This window comes from Culex quinquefasciatus, chromosome 3 (assembly GCF_015732765.1).
Source record: "Culex quinquefasciatus strain JHB chromosome 3, VPISU_Cqui_1.0_pri_paternal, whole genome shotgun sequence".
Taxonomy (NCBI): Eukaryota; Metazoa; Arthropoda; class Insecta; order Diptera; family Culicidae; genus Culex; species Culex quinquefasciatus.
The window spans coordinates 56,288,250-56,306,287 of NC_051863.1; the positions used below are offsets into that span (position 1 = coordinate 56,288,250).

Genomic DNA, 18,038 nt, shown 5'->3' on the forward strand with positions numbered 1-18,038 from the left:
AAAAGCTTTTTTTTGGTGATAACTCAAAATGTTAGCATTTTAGCGGCCTTTTATGTTCCGAAGTATTGTTTATGACATAAAGTTACACATCTTTGCCGAAGACAGCAAAATGTTTTGAGCCTTTATTGAGGAGTTATAACCATTTTTAGGTGATTTCGAGCCTATTTTCAAGTTGCTATGTTTTCAAAATGGCGCTTTTTGGCGCAAAACCGAACAATGCACCTGAAAGTACACACTTTCAACTACATTTCCTGAAAATATCTCCGTGTCTATCGCTGTCCATTTTTAGATATCTCAATTTGAATTTGACGGTTTTTATTTAATTTGTTAATAATTTTTAAGCGGAATCTTATTGAAATCGTGGTAATAATCGGAATATTGAAGGGTAATTTGATCGATTTTTATGGAAAATACATTGTCTATGAAAAAATACGACAACCTTTCTGAATTGACCAAGTATAAAAGAAAATACTTAATTTCAAACACTTAAAATTTTAACTTGCATTAGTTTTGGGCTAAATATGTTTTTTTTTTTTCATAATTTTAGAATGTGTGTTATAATTAAAGCATAAATAATGCATTTTCCATAAAAATCCATCAATTAACCCTTCATTTTACCGATTATTACCACGTTTTCATTAAGATTCCGCTTAAAAATTATAAATAAATTGATTAAAAACCGTTAAATTCAAATAGAGTTATCTAAAAATAGACACCAATAGACACGGAGATATTCTCAGGAAATGTAGTTGAAAGTGAGTACTTTCAGGTGTATTGTTCGGTTTTGCGCCAAAATGCGCCATTTTGAAAACATAGCAACTTGAAAATAGGCTCAAAATCACCTAAAAATGGTTATAACTCCTCAATAGAGGCTCAAAACATTTTGCTGTCTTCAGCAAATATGTGTAATTTTATGTCATAAACAACTCTTCGGAACATAGTAGGCCCTAAAATGCTAACATTTTGAGTTATTACCAAAAAAGTGCTTTTTTGGATAATTTTTGCAAAAATGGGGTATATCTCAAGTAGATTAAGAGCAACAAATTTGGCACCTACGACAAACTTTCATGAAATTTTCTCCTCTACAACTTTGTCCAAGACACCAAAGCCCTGCAACGTCATCCAACAAAGTTAGTTTTTGGTTGACACCCTGGAAGGTCGTATGTACACGGCTTGTCTAAAGGTTATTTTAATAAAACTTGATTGAACCTCGGTAATTCTTTCTGGAGCTTGTTGGGGGGACTGTCCCGAGTCAGGGAAACTGTTTTTCAAAAAAATCTATCGGTAAAAATTGGTATTATCTCATTTTGAAGTGTTTATACTATATATTTGAGCTAAAATCATGAAAAAGTATTAAATAAATTGATGAAAATATGATGTTTTTTCATTTTGTTTCATCAAAACTCCGGTTTCGAGTTCCCTAAACATGTCTTCAATATCCTACATCATGGAAAAATGTTAATCTTGGTCGTCAGGTTCAATAATAGCTGCAAAATATGTTTTTTCCTATTTTTTTTTAAATTCTTCTTGAAACATCAACTTTATTCGTGTTTATCAAAACTGTATACCTGTTTTTTTTTGGCAAATAACATCCAGAATAAATTTGCACAATAAACATGTTATGACATCAAATCTCTGAAAAGTTTCAACAATTTTAGTGTAGAGAAATTGCAAATTTAAAAATTCTGTGATATTTATTCAATTTTCTTCCTACTACTACTCAAAGTAATTTCAGGATGACAAATAAAAAGCCTTGAGTTGGATTTAAATCTTAGTTTATATGTAGAAAAAATACGTTGAAAAATTATTGAACATCTCACAAAATTCTGGTAAGCGACTCAAGTGTATTGTCGAATAAAAATTTTGTATTTACGGTGTTCCAATACAACAATTTCCTACGTAAACGGCATGGCCAAACTCTTAAGTGCTTGGATCGGCTTAAAATTTTCGGGATTCTCTACCCAATATAGTTTTATTTTATAAATAATTTTTGTTAGGTTATTAGGATGGTTCCTGCCACGTTAGGGTGGGTCATAAAATGGCAATTTAAACGATTTTGCAATAAAAACATATTTCCAAAACCATAACTTGACATTGTTTCAACCAATTAAAGTCATCCGGTTTGTAAAATAAAAGCGACTAATTAGGCATTCAAGGAAAAATACGCATGAGTTATGTCGAAATGGCATTTGACAATGATTTAAAAAAAATACTCAAAATTGTCATCTTTGAACCGCCTTGACGCAGCAGGAACCAGCCTAATAACCGAACAAAAATTATGTATAAAATAAAACTATTTTGGGTAGAGAATCCCGAAAATTTAAAGTCAATCAGAGCACTTAAGAGTTTGGCCATGCCGTTTGCGCAGGAAATTGTTTTATTGGAACACCGTAAATACAACATTTTATTCGACAGTACACTTAAGTCGCTTAGCAGAATGTTGTAAGATGTTCAATAATTTTTTAACGTATTTTTTTTTACAAATAAAATAAGATTTAAATCCAACTCAGGACTTTTGATTTGTCATCCTGTAATTACTATAAGGAAGAAAATGGAATAAATATCACAGAATTTTAAAATTTGCAATTTCTCTACACTAAAATTGTTGTAACAGGTTGTAACTTTTCAGAGATTTGATGTAATAACATGTTTATTGTGTAAATTTATTCTGGATGTAATTTGCTAAAAAATACAGGTAAACAGTTTTGATAAACACGAATAAAGTTGATGTTTCAAGAAGAATTAAAAAAAAAATAGGAAAAAACATATTTTGCAGCTATTATTGAACCACACGACCAAGATTAACATTTTTCCATGATGTAGGATATTGAAGACATGTTTAGGGTACTCAAAACCGAAGTTTTTATGAAACGAAATGAAAAAACATCATATTTTCATCAATTTATTTAATACTTTTTCATGATTTTAGCTCAAATATATAGTATAAAAACTTCAAAATGAGATAAAATCAATTTTTACCGATAGATTTTTTTAAAAAACAGTTTCCCTGACTCGGGACAGTCCCCCCAACAAGCTCCAGAAAGAATTACCGAGGTTCATACAAGTTTTATAAAAATAACCTTTAGACAAGCCGTGATGTATGTCAATAACTTCAAAAGATAGTCCTTATCAAGTACAACAACTCTTCCGAAGACACCATTTGGCTAGGACGTCAAATAAAGGAATTATCAATTTATTCCACTTAATTTTGCCATTCCGAACACTGTGCATGGGTGGTCTCTCATGCTCATGCTCATGCTCATTCAAGGTCAAACATTAAAACTCGTTTTTCTCGGAACGTCGAAATGGCGGGTGCGACAAGATAGCACGACGACGTCGAAGTGTGAGATTCTAGTAGGAAATTGAATTTCCTAGGAAAATTGAGTTTCCTACAACTTTGTAGAAGTGTACAAAACGATCCGAGTTGATCCTGATTTTTTGATGATTAAAAAGTTCAAATTTGGTGAAAAAATAGTTTGATTTTCAATGTCAAATAAATAAACTTATGTGAAATTGTCTGCTCTTTTCAGTGCAAAATATGTTTTTAATCAAGAATAACTTATTGAAAGGGCTTAAAACATATTTTAAACATATACAAATCTTGGAACTGATATTTTTCATAAAAAACAGGAAATTTCACATTAGTTTCATTTTGTAATTTTGAAAACCGAACCAACAGTTTCCGAGATGTCGTGAGTTGAAATATGAGAGCTCTCATGATCCTGATAAAAATTTCGATTTAACAAAATACAAATTTTAAGAGGCTGCATCTCAACAACCAGCAGTCCGATCAACAAAACCAAAAAAAAAATTGTAGGTAATTTCTCAGCTGTTTAAAAATATTTTGTGCAGCTTGCTTTTTCTTTACAAAGTATTTTAAAAACGAAAAAAAAAATACATGTGCATTTATCAAAGAAAATATGAAAACATCTTCAATTGCAAATATGATTTTGCATCTTAAACCATTTTTGAAATTTTGTTGAACATTTTTGCGCAATCCGAAACTATAACGCTAAAGATTCTTTTTGTGTAAAAATGCTTTTTTGTTTTGCTTTTTGTGTAAGCATAACAACATTAAAATTCAAAGAAAATCGTGTTTTGAGAATTCAACTTTATCTCGGGATTTTTTCTTCTCGCTCCCCTCCCACTAACATTTACACATAAGATCCTCTGTAATTACTCTCAGCTTTAAGAAAACTGTAATTCCTTCAAAAGATACAGATTTTTTAATATTACCATGCCCATTCTGTGTGACCGATCCGCAAAATTGTATGGAGCCCTGTATGGAAAGAAACACATGATTCAGAATATTGCTTCTTTTGACATAAAGAATGCATGGACAAAGTTTCAACCATATCAAAAAATACAAATAAATACTCAAAAGAAAAATAACTAAATTCTGGAGAAATTAATTAATGCAATTCAGCAAAAAAAATTGAATTCACGAAAATGTTTTTTTTTTTTTCTGACGATGCCATATTTTTCCAAGTTGCAATCTAAAAATTCCTTTAAAAAAAAAGCTCTAAGGTGTTATTTGCGATGGAAATTGATTTGTTGATGTGGGTGGGAATGGAGTGGGTGGAAATTTGAGGACAGTCTGTCTGCTGGTGGAGTATCGAGGAGTTGAAAAATTCTGCAGTTATTAGAATGAAATTTTCATAATTGTTTTGTAGTTTCAAAAATAAAATCTTTTTATTAAAGACATATTCCGAGATTGAAAAAAAATGTTTTTATCCCAGAACTAAACCAATGGGATCAACTAACAGTATTTTTTTAAATTTGTTTTTAAGATTATAGCATAACTTTGTAAAATAGTTTGCATGGGTCTCGTGGCGCAGGGGTAGCGGCTTCGGCTGCCGATCCCGATGATGCTATGAGACGCGGGTTCGATTCCCGCCTTATCCACTGAGCTTCTATCGGATGGTGAAGTAAAACGTCGGTCCCGGTTTCTCCTGTCTCGTCAGAGGCGCTGGAGCAGAAATCCCACGTTAGAGGAAGGCCATGCCCCGGGGGGCGTAGTGCCAATAGTTTCGTTTCGTGTTATTTCGAATTCACCAAAATTTGCTACAATAAAATTCGTTCTGCTTTTAATGTAAATTGTTAAAAATAATTTCCAACGGCGGAAAACTATTGAACAAAATAAACAATTTGATTTTTCCCATCCTCAGCCATGGTCGAGCCGACGCTGAAGCTGTCCTCGGGCCAGGGCGCCCTCTGCAAGGTGTGCGGTGACCGGGCGTCGGGCAAACACTACGGCGTCCCGTCCTGCGACGGCTGCCGGGGGTTCTTCAAGCGAAGCATCAGAAGGTACAACTTGTAAAGGACACCTTCGACAGTAGACGCTAGAGATAATCGATTAATGTGGTTGTTCTGATTTCCTTTCTCGGTGCAGGAATTTGGAGTACGTTTGCAAAGAGGGTGGAAAATGCATCGTCGATGTGTCCCGACGGAACCAGTGCCAGGCATGCCGGTTCGCCAAATGTATCCAGGCCAACATGCGACGGGAAGGTAAAATTCATAAATTTCACTGTCAAGAACAAATTCAGAAAAAAATTCCTCACGGCTTAGACAAAATTTGTTTCTTTTTTCATAAACGATATTTGAATTATTGAATTCGATGATGATGAGAGCACAAAGGAATCAGTATACTGAAAAATGACAAATTTCCAATCTTTTTTCTTGAGTAATTTTGAGGATGACTTAGGATGCAAACTATTTTACAAAGTTATGCTATAATCTTAAAAACAAATTTAAAAAAATACTGTTAGTTGATCCCATTGGTTTAGTTCTGGGATAAAAACATTTTTTTTCAATCTCGGAATATGTCTTTAATAAAAAGATTTTATTTTTGAAACTACAAAACAATTATGAAAATTTCATTCTAATAACTGCAGAATTTTTCAACTCCTCGATACTCCACCAGCAGACAGACTGTCCTCAAATTTCCACCCACTCCATTCCCACCCACATCAACAAATCAATTTCCATCGCAGATCATCTCCCGGGGGTTGGACAAACAAGGTGTGAAAGTTCAGATGGGTGCTGCAAACAAATCAACAACAGCAACCTCAACGACTTGTTGGTTTAGCAATTAAAGAGCTGCTTGAATGTAAATATGTTTTTGTATTTTTTTTTTATTTTATTTTTTTTTTGTCGCTTCCGTTTCACGCCCAAACAGCGAGCAAGTCTCTTCCGACTGTTTAGAGGGGGTGATTTCTAGGGGGTGGTTTAGGGTGGTTACGGAAGCACAATTGCAAGACAGTTTCTTGTGTCACACACTCAACTTGTTTCGAACGCGAGAGGGGATGTGTAAAAGTGAACATCGACAAGGCTGATGTTCGATAAGTGAGAAAGTGTGGCTACAATTTTCCGCGGCATTATTCCGGGCATATCAGCCAGTGGCACGTGTTCGCGTTCTCTCGCGTGGTGGTGGTGGTTAGGGTTGCCCCCCATGCCATGTCTGCTGCTGCTGCTGCTGTGGTTGAATGTAAACATATTTTGGTTCGGGATTGCTTTTGGTACTTATGGCCTAATTGCACCCTGAGAGATGGAAGTGATATGACAAGTGTTTGATTCTCGGTCGATTTCTCCCTTTGCTCTTCAGCTTGTGTTGGGAGCGCGAACTTGTGTGTCAGATGTCACCGGCAGTCTCTGTTAAATGTTTGATTTGTCTGGCCAGGAAAACGGAGGTAGTTTGTTTGAATTTAATCACAATCGTGTCATAATGTTGCTGTTTTCTAGAAAACAAAAATGCTGCAGCTCAAAGCTGTAGCACTTGTTTTTATTGAATAAAAATAGTATACGTTCTTTTTTTAACCAAATATTTACTCCTTATAAGATCAATTAGCAAGAACTGAAAATATTCCTTTTATGTGATTCGTAGTAAAAACTCATTAAGGCCGATGCAAATATTTAAAAAAGTTTTTGTCCCTCGGCCCTGGCCGAGGTCAAGGGGGAAGGGCAAAAAAATAAAAAAATATAAAATTTTAAATAACAAGCCATAGTCTTCACATTTAAATGAAAAAGGTGTTTTAAAATACATTTTACACTAGTTCAGTTGTTTTGCAATCTCTAGTTTTCAAAAAATCTAAGATCAGACAAAAATAAAAATTGTATCGAAAAAAAGATTTTGCATCGAAAATTTTCTAAAAAATTTAAGATTTTTTTATAAACCCAAACATGCTAAAAATGATTTTAAACGCAGAAGAATGTATTTTAATTTGATTTCAGCTGGTTGCACTTGAATTTTCATTGAAATTTTGAAGTTAATTGCAAAAATATTTTTTTGCCCCCTGATTTTTCGGGCCAATTTTGAAGAAGGGGGGGGGGGGGGGGACAAAAACTTTTAAAAATATTTAACTGTAAAGAAGAACTTTTAAAACCTTAGAAAATTTTAGGGTTAGAAGTTTGGGTTGTTTTTTATGTGAGTTTGCCATTGTTTTATAGGTCATTTTTTGTGTTTTTCTTTAACATTTTCTGTATTTTATGTAAAAATAAGGCCGTTGAAAAAAAATCAAAGGCCCTCTTTTCAAAATCGGGCCGGAAAATTAGCGGTCAAAAAATATTTTTCTAAAAAAAAAATAGGAAATAGAAATTCAACCAGCACTCAAAATCAACAATTTTAGATCCAGTTTAAATTTGGTGGGTCGGTTGATATATCCAAAACAAGCATGAATCTCGATTTTTATCCAAATCGAATCACTTTTTCCTTTATGACACCAAAGCCTTTTTCGCAAAAAACAAAAAGTTTCCATTTTAAAAACTGCGATATCTCTGGGAATCGCAACAACCGTACAAAGTTGAGCCAGGTTTCATTTAAATGATTATTGTAGTAGAATCCATTGGACCATATTCCAATTAAAAATTTTACAGTGTAGGGGAGAGTGGGGAGACTTGATCCCCTTTTTTTGTATCGCACATAACTCTGTCAATTTCTCACAAAACTATGATCTTTTTGCATGAATTGAAAGCTTAAACATTCAACTATGTTTGGCTGATAAGGGTATTTCATCAGATAAACTCTTAGAATAATGCCAAGCGTTTTATAAAAATATTTTAAACCGGCATTTTCAAAATGTTGGGGGTAAATTGATCCCCCTTTCAACATTTTGAAGAAATCTTAAGCAAAATGTTTTTTATTCATCCAAACTTTTAATTTTCTATAAGTTACAGCAATGTCACATTTAACCTGTACGTTTGTGTTCAAAATATAACAAGTTTAGCATGCAAAATATTTAAAAACTTAAAATTTTCTTTTTTAGACAAAAATTGAGCATGTTTACTAAAGCTGGTAATTTTTGTTTACAAAACTTTTGAAAAATGGTTCAAACTGCAGTTAGTTATGTACAACTATACTGAAGGAAACTATGTACGAAAACCCAGCCAAATTATTTAATCTTGAGGCTGATTCCAGTGACTGTAAAAATGCAGGGATCAAGTCTCCCTAAACGCACTTTTTAAAACAATTGATTGTAAAAATAGTATGACGATAAATTTAACGTCAAATGCGTAAGGGTTTTAGAGATGATATGTTTATCATACAATTCATGTATAAAAATATTTTTTAAATAAATTTTGAGTGTTTTCTATACTTATCAAAACAAAGAAAAAAGATCTCTTGGAAGTTTTTTGCAGCACTTCTTCGAAAAATGTGTGTAACTCAATCTAAACATTTTTTATTTTTTTTTTTCTTTGTTTTCTACAATGAGTTTTAGTCAATTTCGCACAACTTTCTAGAACAAAGCTAATTGTTTTACCAACATGCTGACGAGATACAGGCTTGGGATCAAGTCTCCCCGGGGATCAAGTCTCCCCACTCTCCCCTATGTCGCGCAAATGACAACTTTTTGCTAAATTCTTTATGTAAACTTATGTCAAAAACATAAACAATGACTTTTATAACCCGCCGTTTGACATGCATGATTTTTAAAACCCGCCAAACAAATCGCAGCAAACTGGTGGTTGCTCAGGGAAAATGTCCTTGTCAAAAAATAGTGTTTTCCTTTGAAACCGTTTTGGTTTGTTTAGGTCCTGGTTTTAAACTAGACCGGATCGCACCGAGATCAGGACAAGTGGCCAATTTATTTCAGGAATCCGGATCCCATTCATTCATCACAATAGTCCCATCAAAATGGAATTATGTGGTTCCGGATGTTGAACGGATGAAGGAAGGTGAAGTCGTCCCCCTGATCACTTCTGGCGCTTCGGTGTGAAAATTGAAAAAAAAAATTCTAAGTCAAATTGAATCTGAAGTCGAAGAATGATCGTATATTATCAGTAGATTATGAGTTATTTAAATTTTAAACAAGGTGAAATACAAACGATTTTAGAAAAAGGGGGAGGGGTGTTTGTGTGTTGTGTTGCTTAAAATCAAAATGATCAATAACAATTATTTCGAAATTGATTAGAACCTTTTTAAGCTGTCATTCTTGACAAATTATTCTTTTTTAATTAAAAAAAATAGGCACAAAGATTAAACTTGAAATTGAACCTAATGCCATTATTGTTTTTTTATCTTACTTAGTTACTTGTTCAAGGCACTATACTTCTTTAAAAAAAAAAAAAGTTTTCTTCAATCATTTTTTGCCTCGGACAAAGAGTGAGCAAAGAAGTAATTCAGATTCTTTCTGTTTCTTTTGCTGGAGCAAGAAAAGCATTAAGCAAACAATATCTGAGGTTAAATATTTGCTTCCTTGCGTGAAATTTAGCTTTTCAGCCAGCTAAAAGCCTAAAACCAACATTCATGAATCAAATTAAACCCTATCCACCGTTGTTTTCTTATGAAACGGTGTGCAAACGGATGAGCGAGGATTTAAATTTAACAAAAATTACGTATTTAAAAACCTCCTCCATTTATCGTGTTTTATATCAAGAAAAACTAAGCGCTTTTTCAATAAAAATCGATCTATAGAATCAGGAAACTAAAAACGACTAAAAACGACTGTGCCACCGAAAAATTACCACCGTTTCAAAGGAAAACAGAAATTATTTGACAAGGACATTTTCCCTGAGCAACCACCAGTTTGCTGCGATTTGTTTGGCGGGTTTTAAAAATCATGCGTGTCAAACGGCGGGTTTTAAAAGTCATTGTTTATGTTTTTGACATTAGTTTACATAAAGAATTCCGTAATAATTTTGTCAAAAGGACGAAACCTTGGATGTAAACAAGCTGACTATCACACTCACACTTAACCACAAGAGCAAAAGGGATAGACTGTTTGTTTACATCCAAGGTTTCATCCTATTGACAAGTGACTACGACATTTTCACATTTAGATTATATTTTAAATGAAGTTTCGACCTCTTCAATGTGTTCCTGAGATAATTTTAAAAAGGTTCTCCAATTGGGTTCAATGTTTTATTTTTAGTTCATGAGATAATGCATTTTGAATGTTAAATTTTAATAATTATCACAAAATGTTGGGAGTAAAATTCTACCTGTTGCAACCGATGCGATCTGAGGTACACGTCTTTGATGATCGTAATAGTGATCAAATGTATGGATTAAATCCCACTAAAAATTCAAATATGGTTTCTGTTTCCCCACCGGAACAAGTCCCAAATGTGCACAAAAAGTCATTTTTGTTACACTCTACAAAATGTACGTCACATTTGTGAGAAAATTCGTTGCTATAAAAAACGTGGTAAGAAAAGGCCATTAGAATATGTAAAAAGATATTCAGAGAAAAAAGGAAAGACATGAAATTAAAGATCAAAATGTTATCAAAATTGTTTCAAAAAGTCATTTTTGTTACACTCTTTTTAAGCAATTGTATATTTCATGTTATTTTTTACATACTTAAAAAAACTGTTTTCACACAAATATTCAAAAAATGAATGGTTAGTAAAAATTAGGGCTAATGATTTTTCACGGCAAAAATCGTAATTACGCGGCATGCCAATTACTAAGGCTACCAACTGTACGGATTTCCTTACCATACGGATTTTCGAACCTTTTCGCGGATTTTTAACAGGCCGGAATTTTTGTAGGGAATTTTACGCATAATACGGATTTGAACGGAATTTCAACAACTTTTTAATCATTGAATTGCTTTTGATTTGGTCGAAGCTTTTGTTAACTAAATTTTTTTATTTTTCTGTGAGTTTGATTAAAAAGGGAGAGTTTTCCGGGGTTTCCTCAATTCAAACTTGATTATCTGTAATTCTAGAGTTTTTTAACTATTGTCTTTCATATGTTGAAAGCACCTTTAAAAAAACTCTAGAATTGTTCTTTCAGAAATTCCTTATTAAATATATTTATCCATTTCCAAAGGCTTTCTAAAACTTGTGAAAACATTTGAACATTTGAATTAACAAATCTAGAGTTTTTTAAAGGACCTTTTCAATAAAAAACTCTAGAAAAGTGTTCGTGAAAACACTAAGAACGATATTATTCGTAGAAGCAAACTTGACATTTCGTAAACTTTTAAACGTTTAACAAAAAAAAAATCGAAGAACATAATGATTTGATTCAAATCACGGTTTATTTTATGAATACTTTTAAACATGCAAGTCATAAGCACTCTGATAGCATTTTGTGAAATTTGTTAGCTTTAAAAACGTCACAGTTTTATATTTTTAATTTTCAAATTTATTAAATTTAATTTATCTAAATAATTCATTGACAGTTTTTGTTACACCATGGTGTCATATCGGCAAAGTGTACGGATTTTTGCTCAGCAAGAGTTGGTAGCCTTACCAATTACAAAACGTTGAAATTACACGGCAATTTCACGGTACTTTAAAAACTTTTTAGCAAAATTATTAACAGAAAAAGGTTTTAAAAGTTAGCAGTAGTTTTAGATACAAAATTAAACCCCCTGACACAAATTATTTATTTGAAAAAAGGAGTATTGGATTTATCTTGGGAAATTTTGAAGAATTTCCGTCAGTTGAATTCCAGATTTTTTGAACAGGTCTTACAAACAAATGTAAACATTGAGTGTATCCTGCTTGCTCCAATGAACATTGGCATTAGGTGTGAAAATACAGTCAATGTTAACATTTGTTTAGGCTGGTACAAATATTTTTAAAAGTTTTTGTCGAGAAAAAATATAATAAACTGCAAAATGGTTAACAATTATGACTTTAATACGTATTATATTAATAATCAATTGAATTGAAACACGTAAGGCGTCATCCATAAAGTACGTCACGCTCTAGGGGGGGAGGGGGGGTTGTCGCAAGCGTGACAAAGTGTGACAAGGGGGAGAGGGGGGGTCTGTGAGACCGTGACGTCACGCTAGACTATTTCTTGAACACTGAAAATCTGGAGTTTTTTTTTTTTGAAAAGGACCAATAAACCAAATTTCCAGTTTTTGCTTTTTGGGTGTTTTTGAAACCGCCTTGAGTCATGGGTATTAAAAAATACCCAAAAAGCAAAAACTGGAAATTTGGTTTATTGGTCTTTTTGAAAAAAACTCCAGAAATTCAGTTTGAAATATATAAAAAAGTATAATGTTTGATAAACTTTGAACTTCGAATTTAATAATAATCCTGTTTATCAATCATGCAAAAATTGCACAAAAAAAATAAGAGTTAGGGGGGGGGGTCCGAAAAACGTGACGTTCTTTTCGAGGGGGTGTCGGAGCCAGCGTGACAAAGTGTGACATAGGGGGGAGGGGGGGTTAATTTTGGCCGATTCTAGCGTGACATACTTTATGGATGACGCCTTATATTCAAAATATTGAAATGCAATTTGTTTATCGTTGTTTAACATTCCAACGCCCAAGGCTCCAAAAAAGTTGGAACGGTAACTTCAACTCGCTGGTTCTCGGGCATAACTCACCCAATCAAGATGATTCTTTTTTACAGTGATTTGTTAGGATGTCTAGATGATCCTAGAACTTTGCGGAACTCAATTTGATCATATCTGTAATTTTTGCGATCAAAAACATCGTTCCAACTTTTTTTTTCGCGTGTAAAAAAAATCGTCAAAAATTCCGCGGAGGCAGTCTTTTTGAAAAAGTTGGAACGATGTTTTCGGTCGCAGAAATAACAGATTTGTTCAAATCAAGTTCTGCAAAATTTTAGGATCATTTAGACATTCTTACAAATCCCTGGAAACAAGAATCGTCCCGATTGGTTGAGTTATGCCCGAGAACCAGCGAGTTGAAGTTACCGTTCCAACTTTTTTGGGAGGCTTGGGCGTCCGTGTAAGTTGGACATGCGTTGGGCGTTCCAGTGTTAATAACGTCTAAACATTGAAATAAATTTAACGAAAGAAAATTTAAAATAGTTGTAGATCTGATATGAAATACTATTTTATTTGTAAACTGCTTTTAAAATGCTTGTTTAAAATCATTTAAAATGTTTGAATTAAAAAAAAAAAGCTTAAATGCACTGAGTAGCGATTTATAAATTCTAGATTAAATTTTCAATACAACCTATGAATCATGGGTTTCCTATACAGATAGGACCTTTTAAAAATTTAATCTTGAATTGAATAATTAAAATTTTGTGGCATTTCACAGTATTTGATTTTTTTTTTAAATTAGGCTGGTACAAATTATAGTTTATGTTTTTGTAACTCCCTCCCTTCAAAGTAGGACTGAAAAATCAGGGGGCAAAGACATTTTGTTTCAAAAAAAATCAAATTTTGAATGGAAATTTAAGTGCAATCAACTGAAATCAATTCAAAGGCAATCTCCTGCGCTTAGAATCATTTTCAGCGTGTTTGGGATGGTTCAAAAATCAACTATAAGAGTTTATAATGCATTTTCCAATGGTATTGTAATTGAAATATTGATATTCTAACTCGTTATTTCAATTATTTTTTTTACTCCTCCATAACAACTTCTTTTCTTTAAATGGCTTTAAATCTTCCTTTAAGACTAGTATGCAAAACGGAAAGAAAGGGGTCAAGAAACAGCATTACGAACAGCAGAACAAAGGAGAGGGAGCGATTTCTTGGGGCTTTTCTTCGCCCTCTCTGACTTGCTTGCGCTGCCGCTGCTGCCCATTTGATTTTTTTCTTGACCGGTTCCTTCCGAAGTGCGTACCTTACATTATATATAAATCGATCAAAGTTGAGGGACATACTTTTCAGATGGACCTCGCAAGATCCAAACAAATCCGTTTGCGATCGGTTCAAGATAATTTTACGAATAATCAAATTAACAAAAAGGCTTCGGATTGGAAATCTGCACGTCCTTTGAATGCTTTTTAATGAAAAACAATAAAAATATGCTTTTTTTTGTAGAGAAAGAATCAAATATGACTCCAGAAATACTGATTCGATTTAGTGATGTTTCTTTAACGACCTTTGGATGACCAAAAAATATTTACAAAGGATTTATCAAACTATTCGCATCTGGCAAATTCCTCAATAAATTAAATTTAACCCTCTACTGCCCACATTTTTTCGACATTTTTTATTTTTCCCGTGTTCAGGAGGCCATTTTGAGCAACTTTTGTTCTACGAAAAACTTTTTTTCTCTTGTTTTATGTTTTTCTTGCTTCATTTTTAGTATTTTAATTTGCATTTATCTTGTTTATTTTATGTTTGTTTTTGGTAGTATTTGGCCTATTCCACCACCTCCTATCATTACATTTTGCCTATCTAATTTTGTCATGTCACTTTTTCGATTTTTTGCTTGTTTTTCAAATGTTCTGCTATACAATGGCACCATTATCATTTAAATTGTTAAAACCGTGGTTTAAACATTCTTAGAGGCATAATCTGGGACACTAGAACATTTACTGCATACTTGTTAGTAAAAAATACAGCAATAGTTGACCCCTAAAAAAATACATTTTCAAAAACATTGGCAAAGTCACATATAACAAGTAAAACTTCCAACCCATAAAATTTCTAAAATTTTTAGAGTTCTTCGTTCCAATGCTTTTTAAAGATCAAAAATTGGTTGAAAATGGATTTTTTGAATCGAAGCCCGTCTAAAGGCGGGGTTGGGTTGTAGAGAGTTAAAATAATTAAACAGTTTGAATTGACAATTCAACAAAATTTAGTACGATAACGTGACAATTTTGTTCAACGCACAATAACAAACCAAAAACATAAGATAAAGTCCGTTGACAAAATCATTTCATCATCACCTTTTCCACCTTTCACCTCGCGGGGGTGAAAAACTGACATTCACCGTGTGGATCTTCCCTACGCAAAAGAAGAAAAGAATAAAAAAACGCTGCGCGGGTGACACGTCCATAATAATGCTCCTCGTGGGAATCACAACCGCTGTTCCATCGTTAACTTGTCTAAAGTCACCACCACACCGTACGGCTGATGATGAGGATGAGGGTGGGGGAATACTTCCTTGTTTCGAGTCAACAATACCGCACCACTTAGACTAACCGGAAGCGATTTGTTCTTTTTCTTGTTTTCTACTTTTTTCCAGCTGTTCAGCATGAGCGCGCCCCTCGCAACTGCGCCCCACTCTCCGTCATCAACGGGCTCAACCCGTCCGATTTCTACGCTTCCCGGTCGTTCCCGATGCCACAAACGAATCTGTTCTTTCCTCTTCCGCTACACATCACGACGGGCTCCGGCTCCGCTTCGGCCTTCACCCCGCTAGATCCGGCCCGATTCATGCCAAATTACGGCGTCTTTGACCACTTCCCGCCGACGGTCCCGTTCGGCGGCGTGACGCCAACCTTGCCACCGCTCAAACCAACCTTGGTGGACAAATCCCTGTCGGAGTCGATCTTCAACAAAATCGCCGGCGACACCACACCGCCACATCCACCGTCGGCTGGCGGAACCGGAACCGGCCACTCGATCAACTCCATCCTGAACTTTAGCGCCACGGCGACGGCGGCGGCGGCAGCGGTCGCTGCCAAAGAGAACGAAGTGAGCAGCTCCGAGGACCCGCGACCCTCGACGACGGTCTCCGGCAGTGAGGAAAGGGCGGTGGTCAGTGAAGTCAAGACCGAAACGGAGATGCTGTTTGAGACGGCCGCCAAGCTGCTGTTTCTGGCGGTCAAGTGGGCCAAATCGGTGCCGTCGTTTCTGCAGTTGCCAACCACCGACCAGAAGATTCTGCTGGAGGAGTCCTGGGCGGAACTGTTTGTCATTACGGCGGCCCAGTGGGGCCTGCCGATAGATTGTGGTGAGTTGTTTTTAACGTCGGGACGATAACGATAATCTATCGTTATTCTGATAATTTTAACAGCGATAATGTTATCGACGATAACGGACGGTAACTTATATTTAATACCGTAATCTGGGGTGATTCGGAACTACAGTCTGATTAGGGACAGCAGTTTTTAGAGCACTTAGGTAAAGCTTTTAAATTTGGCCTGAGTCTGTTCTAACCGAAATCAACCAGAAAAATTTAAATATTGTGCTCCAACATGGTTAAAACTGCTGTCCCAATTAGCCCTAGTGTCCCGATTGACCCCAGTTTATGGTATATTTCTAAAATTGACTAAAAAGCAACCAAATGTTGAATTTTCAAGCTTCTTCTTAGTAAATATTTTTTTGATAATATGGTAAGTTTCAAAGTATAAATACTAAAAACAAATCACAAAATGCAGTATTTTTTTCCATAGCACTCAAATTTGTATAGTTTGCAATATGGAAACAGTCATCCCACATATTCGGAACGGTTTCCAGATTGGCCAATGTTCAAAAAAACATAACAAATCGATAATTGAACTTAATGATTCGTTTTTACCTTCATTTGAAAGCTTTTCTTTCGATCTTTCGAATACTGTATCGAACATCTGCAAATTTTAACTTTTATATAAAGTTTTTGAAGAATTACTTTGACCCTTGAAATCCACAAATTCGGAACACTTTTTTCTTACGAATGTAAACAAACTTTGGATCTCTCCAGGAGTACATATTTATTACCAAATAATGACTTCTCACACTGAAACCAATGAAACTCAAGCTTAATGATGTTTTATACATGGTTTGATAACTTTTGTTGTGAAAATATCAGTTAAATTCAGGTGTTCCACAATTGTGGGAGGCACAATAACATCCCACAATCATGGAACAGGCCATTTGGAGGCAGTGTTTTGCTGCTCTAGACAAAATAGTCTTGGAATGAAGTTTTTTGTTCAAAAAGTACTACTTTTACTAGTGAAATAGCAAGATAATGTCCAAATGAAGGTTCTAAAAATAGTAAGGTCGACAGAAAAGCTACTTTTGGCATGCTATTGACAAATAATCATAAAAGTGTTCCGAATTTGTGGGTGTTCCGAATATGTGGGATAACTGTATCAAACGATTAGAAATTTAGCATGCATCTTCACTGTTTTAGAGTTTTTTTTAATAAAAAACTCAACTTTTCACAAAATTTCGGATTTTTTCGAAAATACTCAAATTTTTGAACTTCGCAATAAAGGCATCAAACAATTCGAAATTTTGCATGAATTTTCACTGTTTAGAGTTTTTTTTAAATGAAAAACAAACATTTTCACTGATTACCGCATTTTCTCGAAAAAAAAACTCAAATTTTTATAATTTACAATATAGGTATCACACGATTTGAAATGTTGCATGTATTTTAACTGTTTAATGAAATACTAAAATTTTCACAAAACACCGTATTTTTTTAAAGTAATGTATTTTTTATAATTTTTTAGTTAATAAAAAATTTGAAACAGTGAACAAAAAACAGGTAAATCTGATACCCATATTGCGAATCATAAAAAAATTAAAATTTTGAGAAAAATACGGTAATTGTGAAAATTTTAGTTTTTCATTTAAAAGTTTCTAAAGCATTTGAAATTTATGCAAAATTTCGAATCGCTTGACACGCATATTGCAAATTATAAAAAAATGGGTATTTTTGAGAAAATACGGTATTTTGTGAAAAATGTGATTAGGCCGTTGCAATATTTTTTCAATGTTTATGTCACCCTCCCGGTTCGGTTCGATAAATCAGGGGGGCAAAAATATATTTTTTCAAAGAGCTTCAAAATTTTAAAGTAAATAGAAATCTTACCAACTTAAAACAATTAGAAATGCATTTTCCTGCGTTTAAAATCATATTTAGCATGTCTGGGATCGATCAAAAATATTTTCCATTTTTGTGGAATTCCAATATACAGCATAACGAAAAGATTTTTTT

At 34.0% G+C, this 18,038-nt stretch overlaps 1 protein-coding gene across 2 annotated transcripts in view; it reads left to right on the forward strand.

The window, feature by feature from the left end:
* Nucleotides 1-18,038, forward strand: part of LOC6051690 (nuclear receptor subfamily 2 group E member 1) — a 36,909-nt gene that overhangs the window by 14,421 nt on the left and 4,450 nt on the right. The window contains exons 2-4 of one of the 2 annotated variants that reach the window (XM_001868052.2): nt 5,169-5,316; nt 5,393-5,508; nt 15,354-16,064. In XM_001868052.2, coding sequence (XP_001868087.2) covers nt 5,171-5,316; nt 5,393-5,508; nt 15,354-16,064 — 973 coding nt within the window. In that variant the 5' untranslated portion in view covers nt 5,169-5,170. The remainder of the gene's footprint in view (nt 1-5,168; nt 5,317-5,392; nt 5,509-15,353; nt 16,065-18,038) is intronic. The other variant, XM_038259911.1, reaches the window with a different exon arrangement.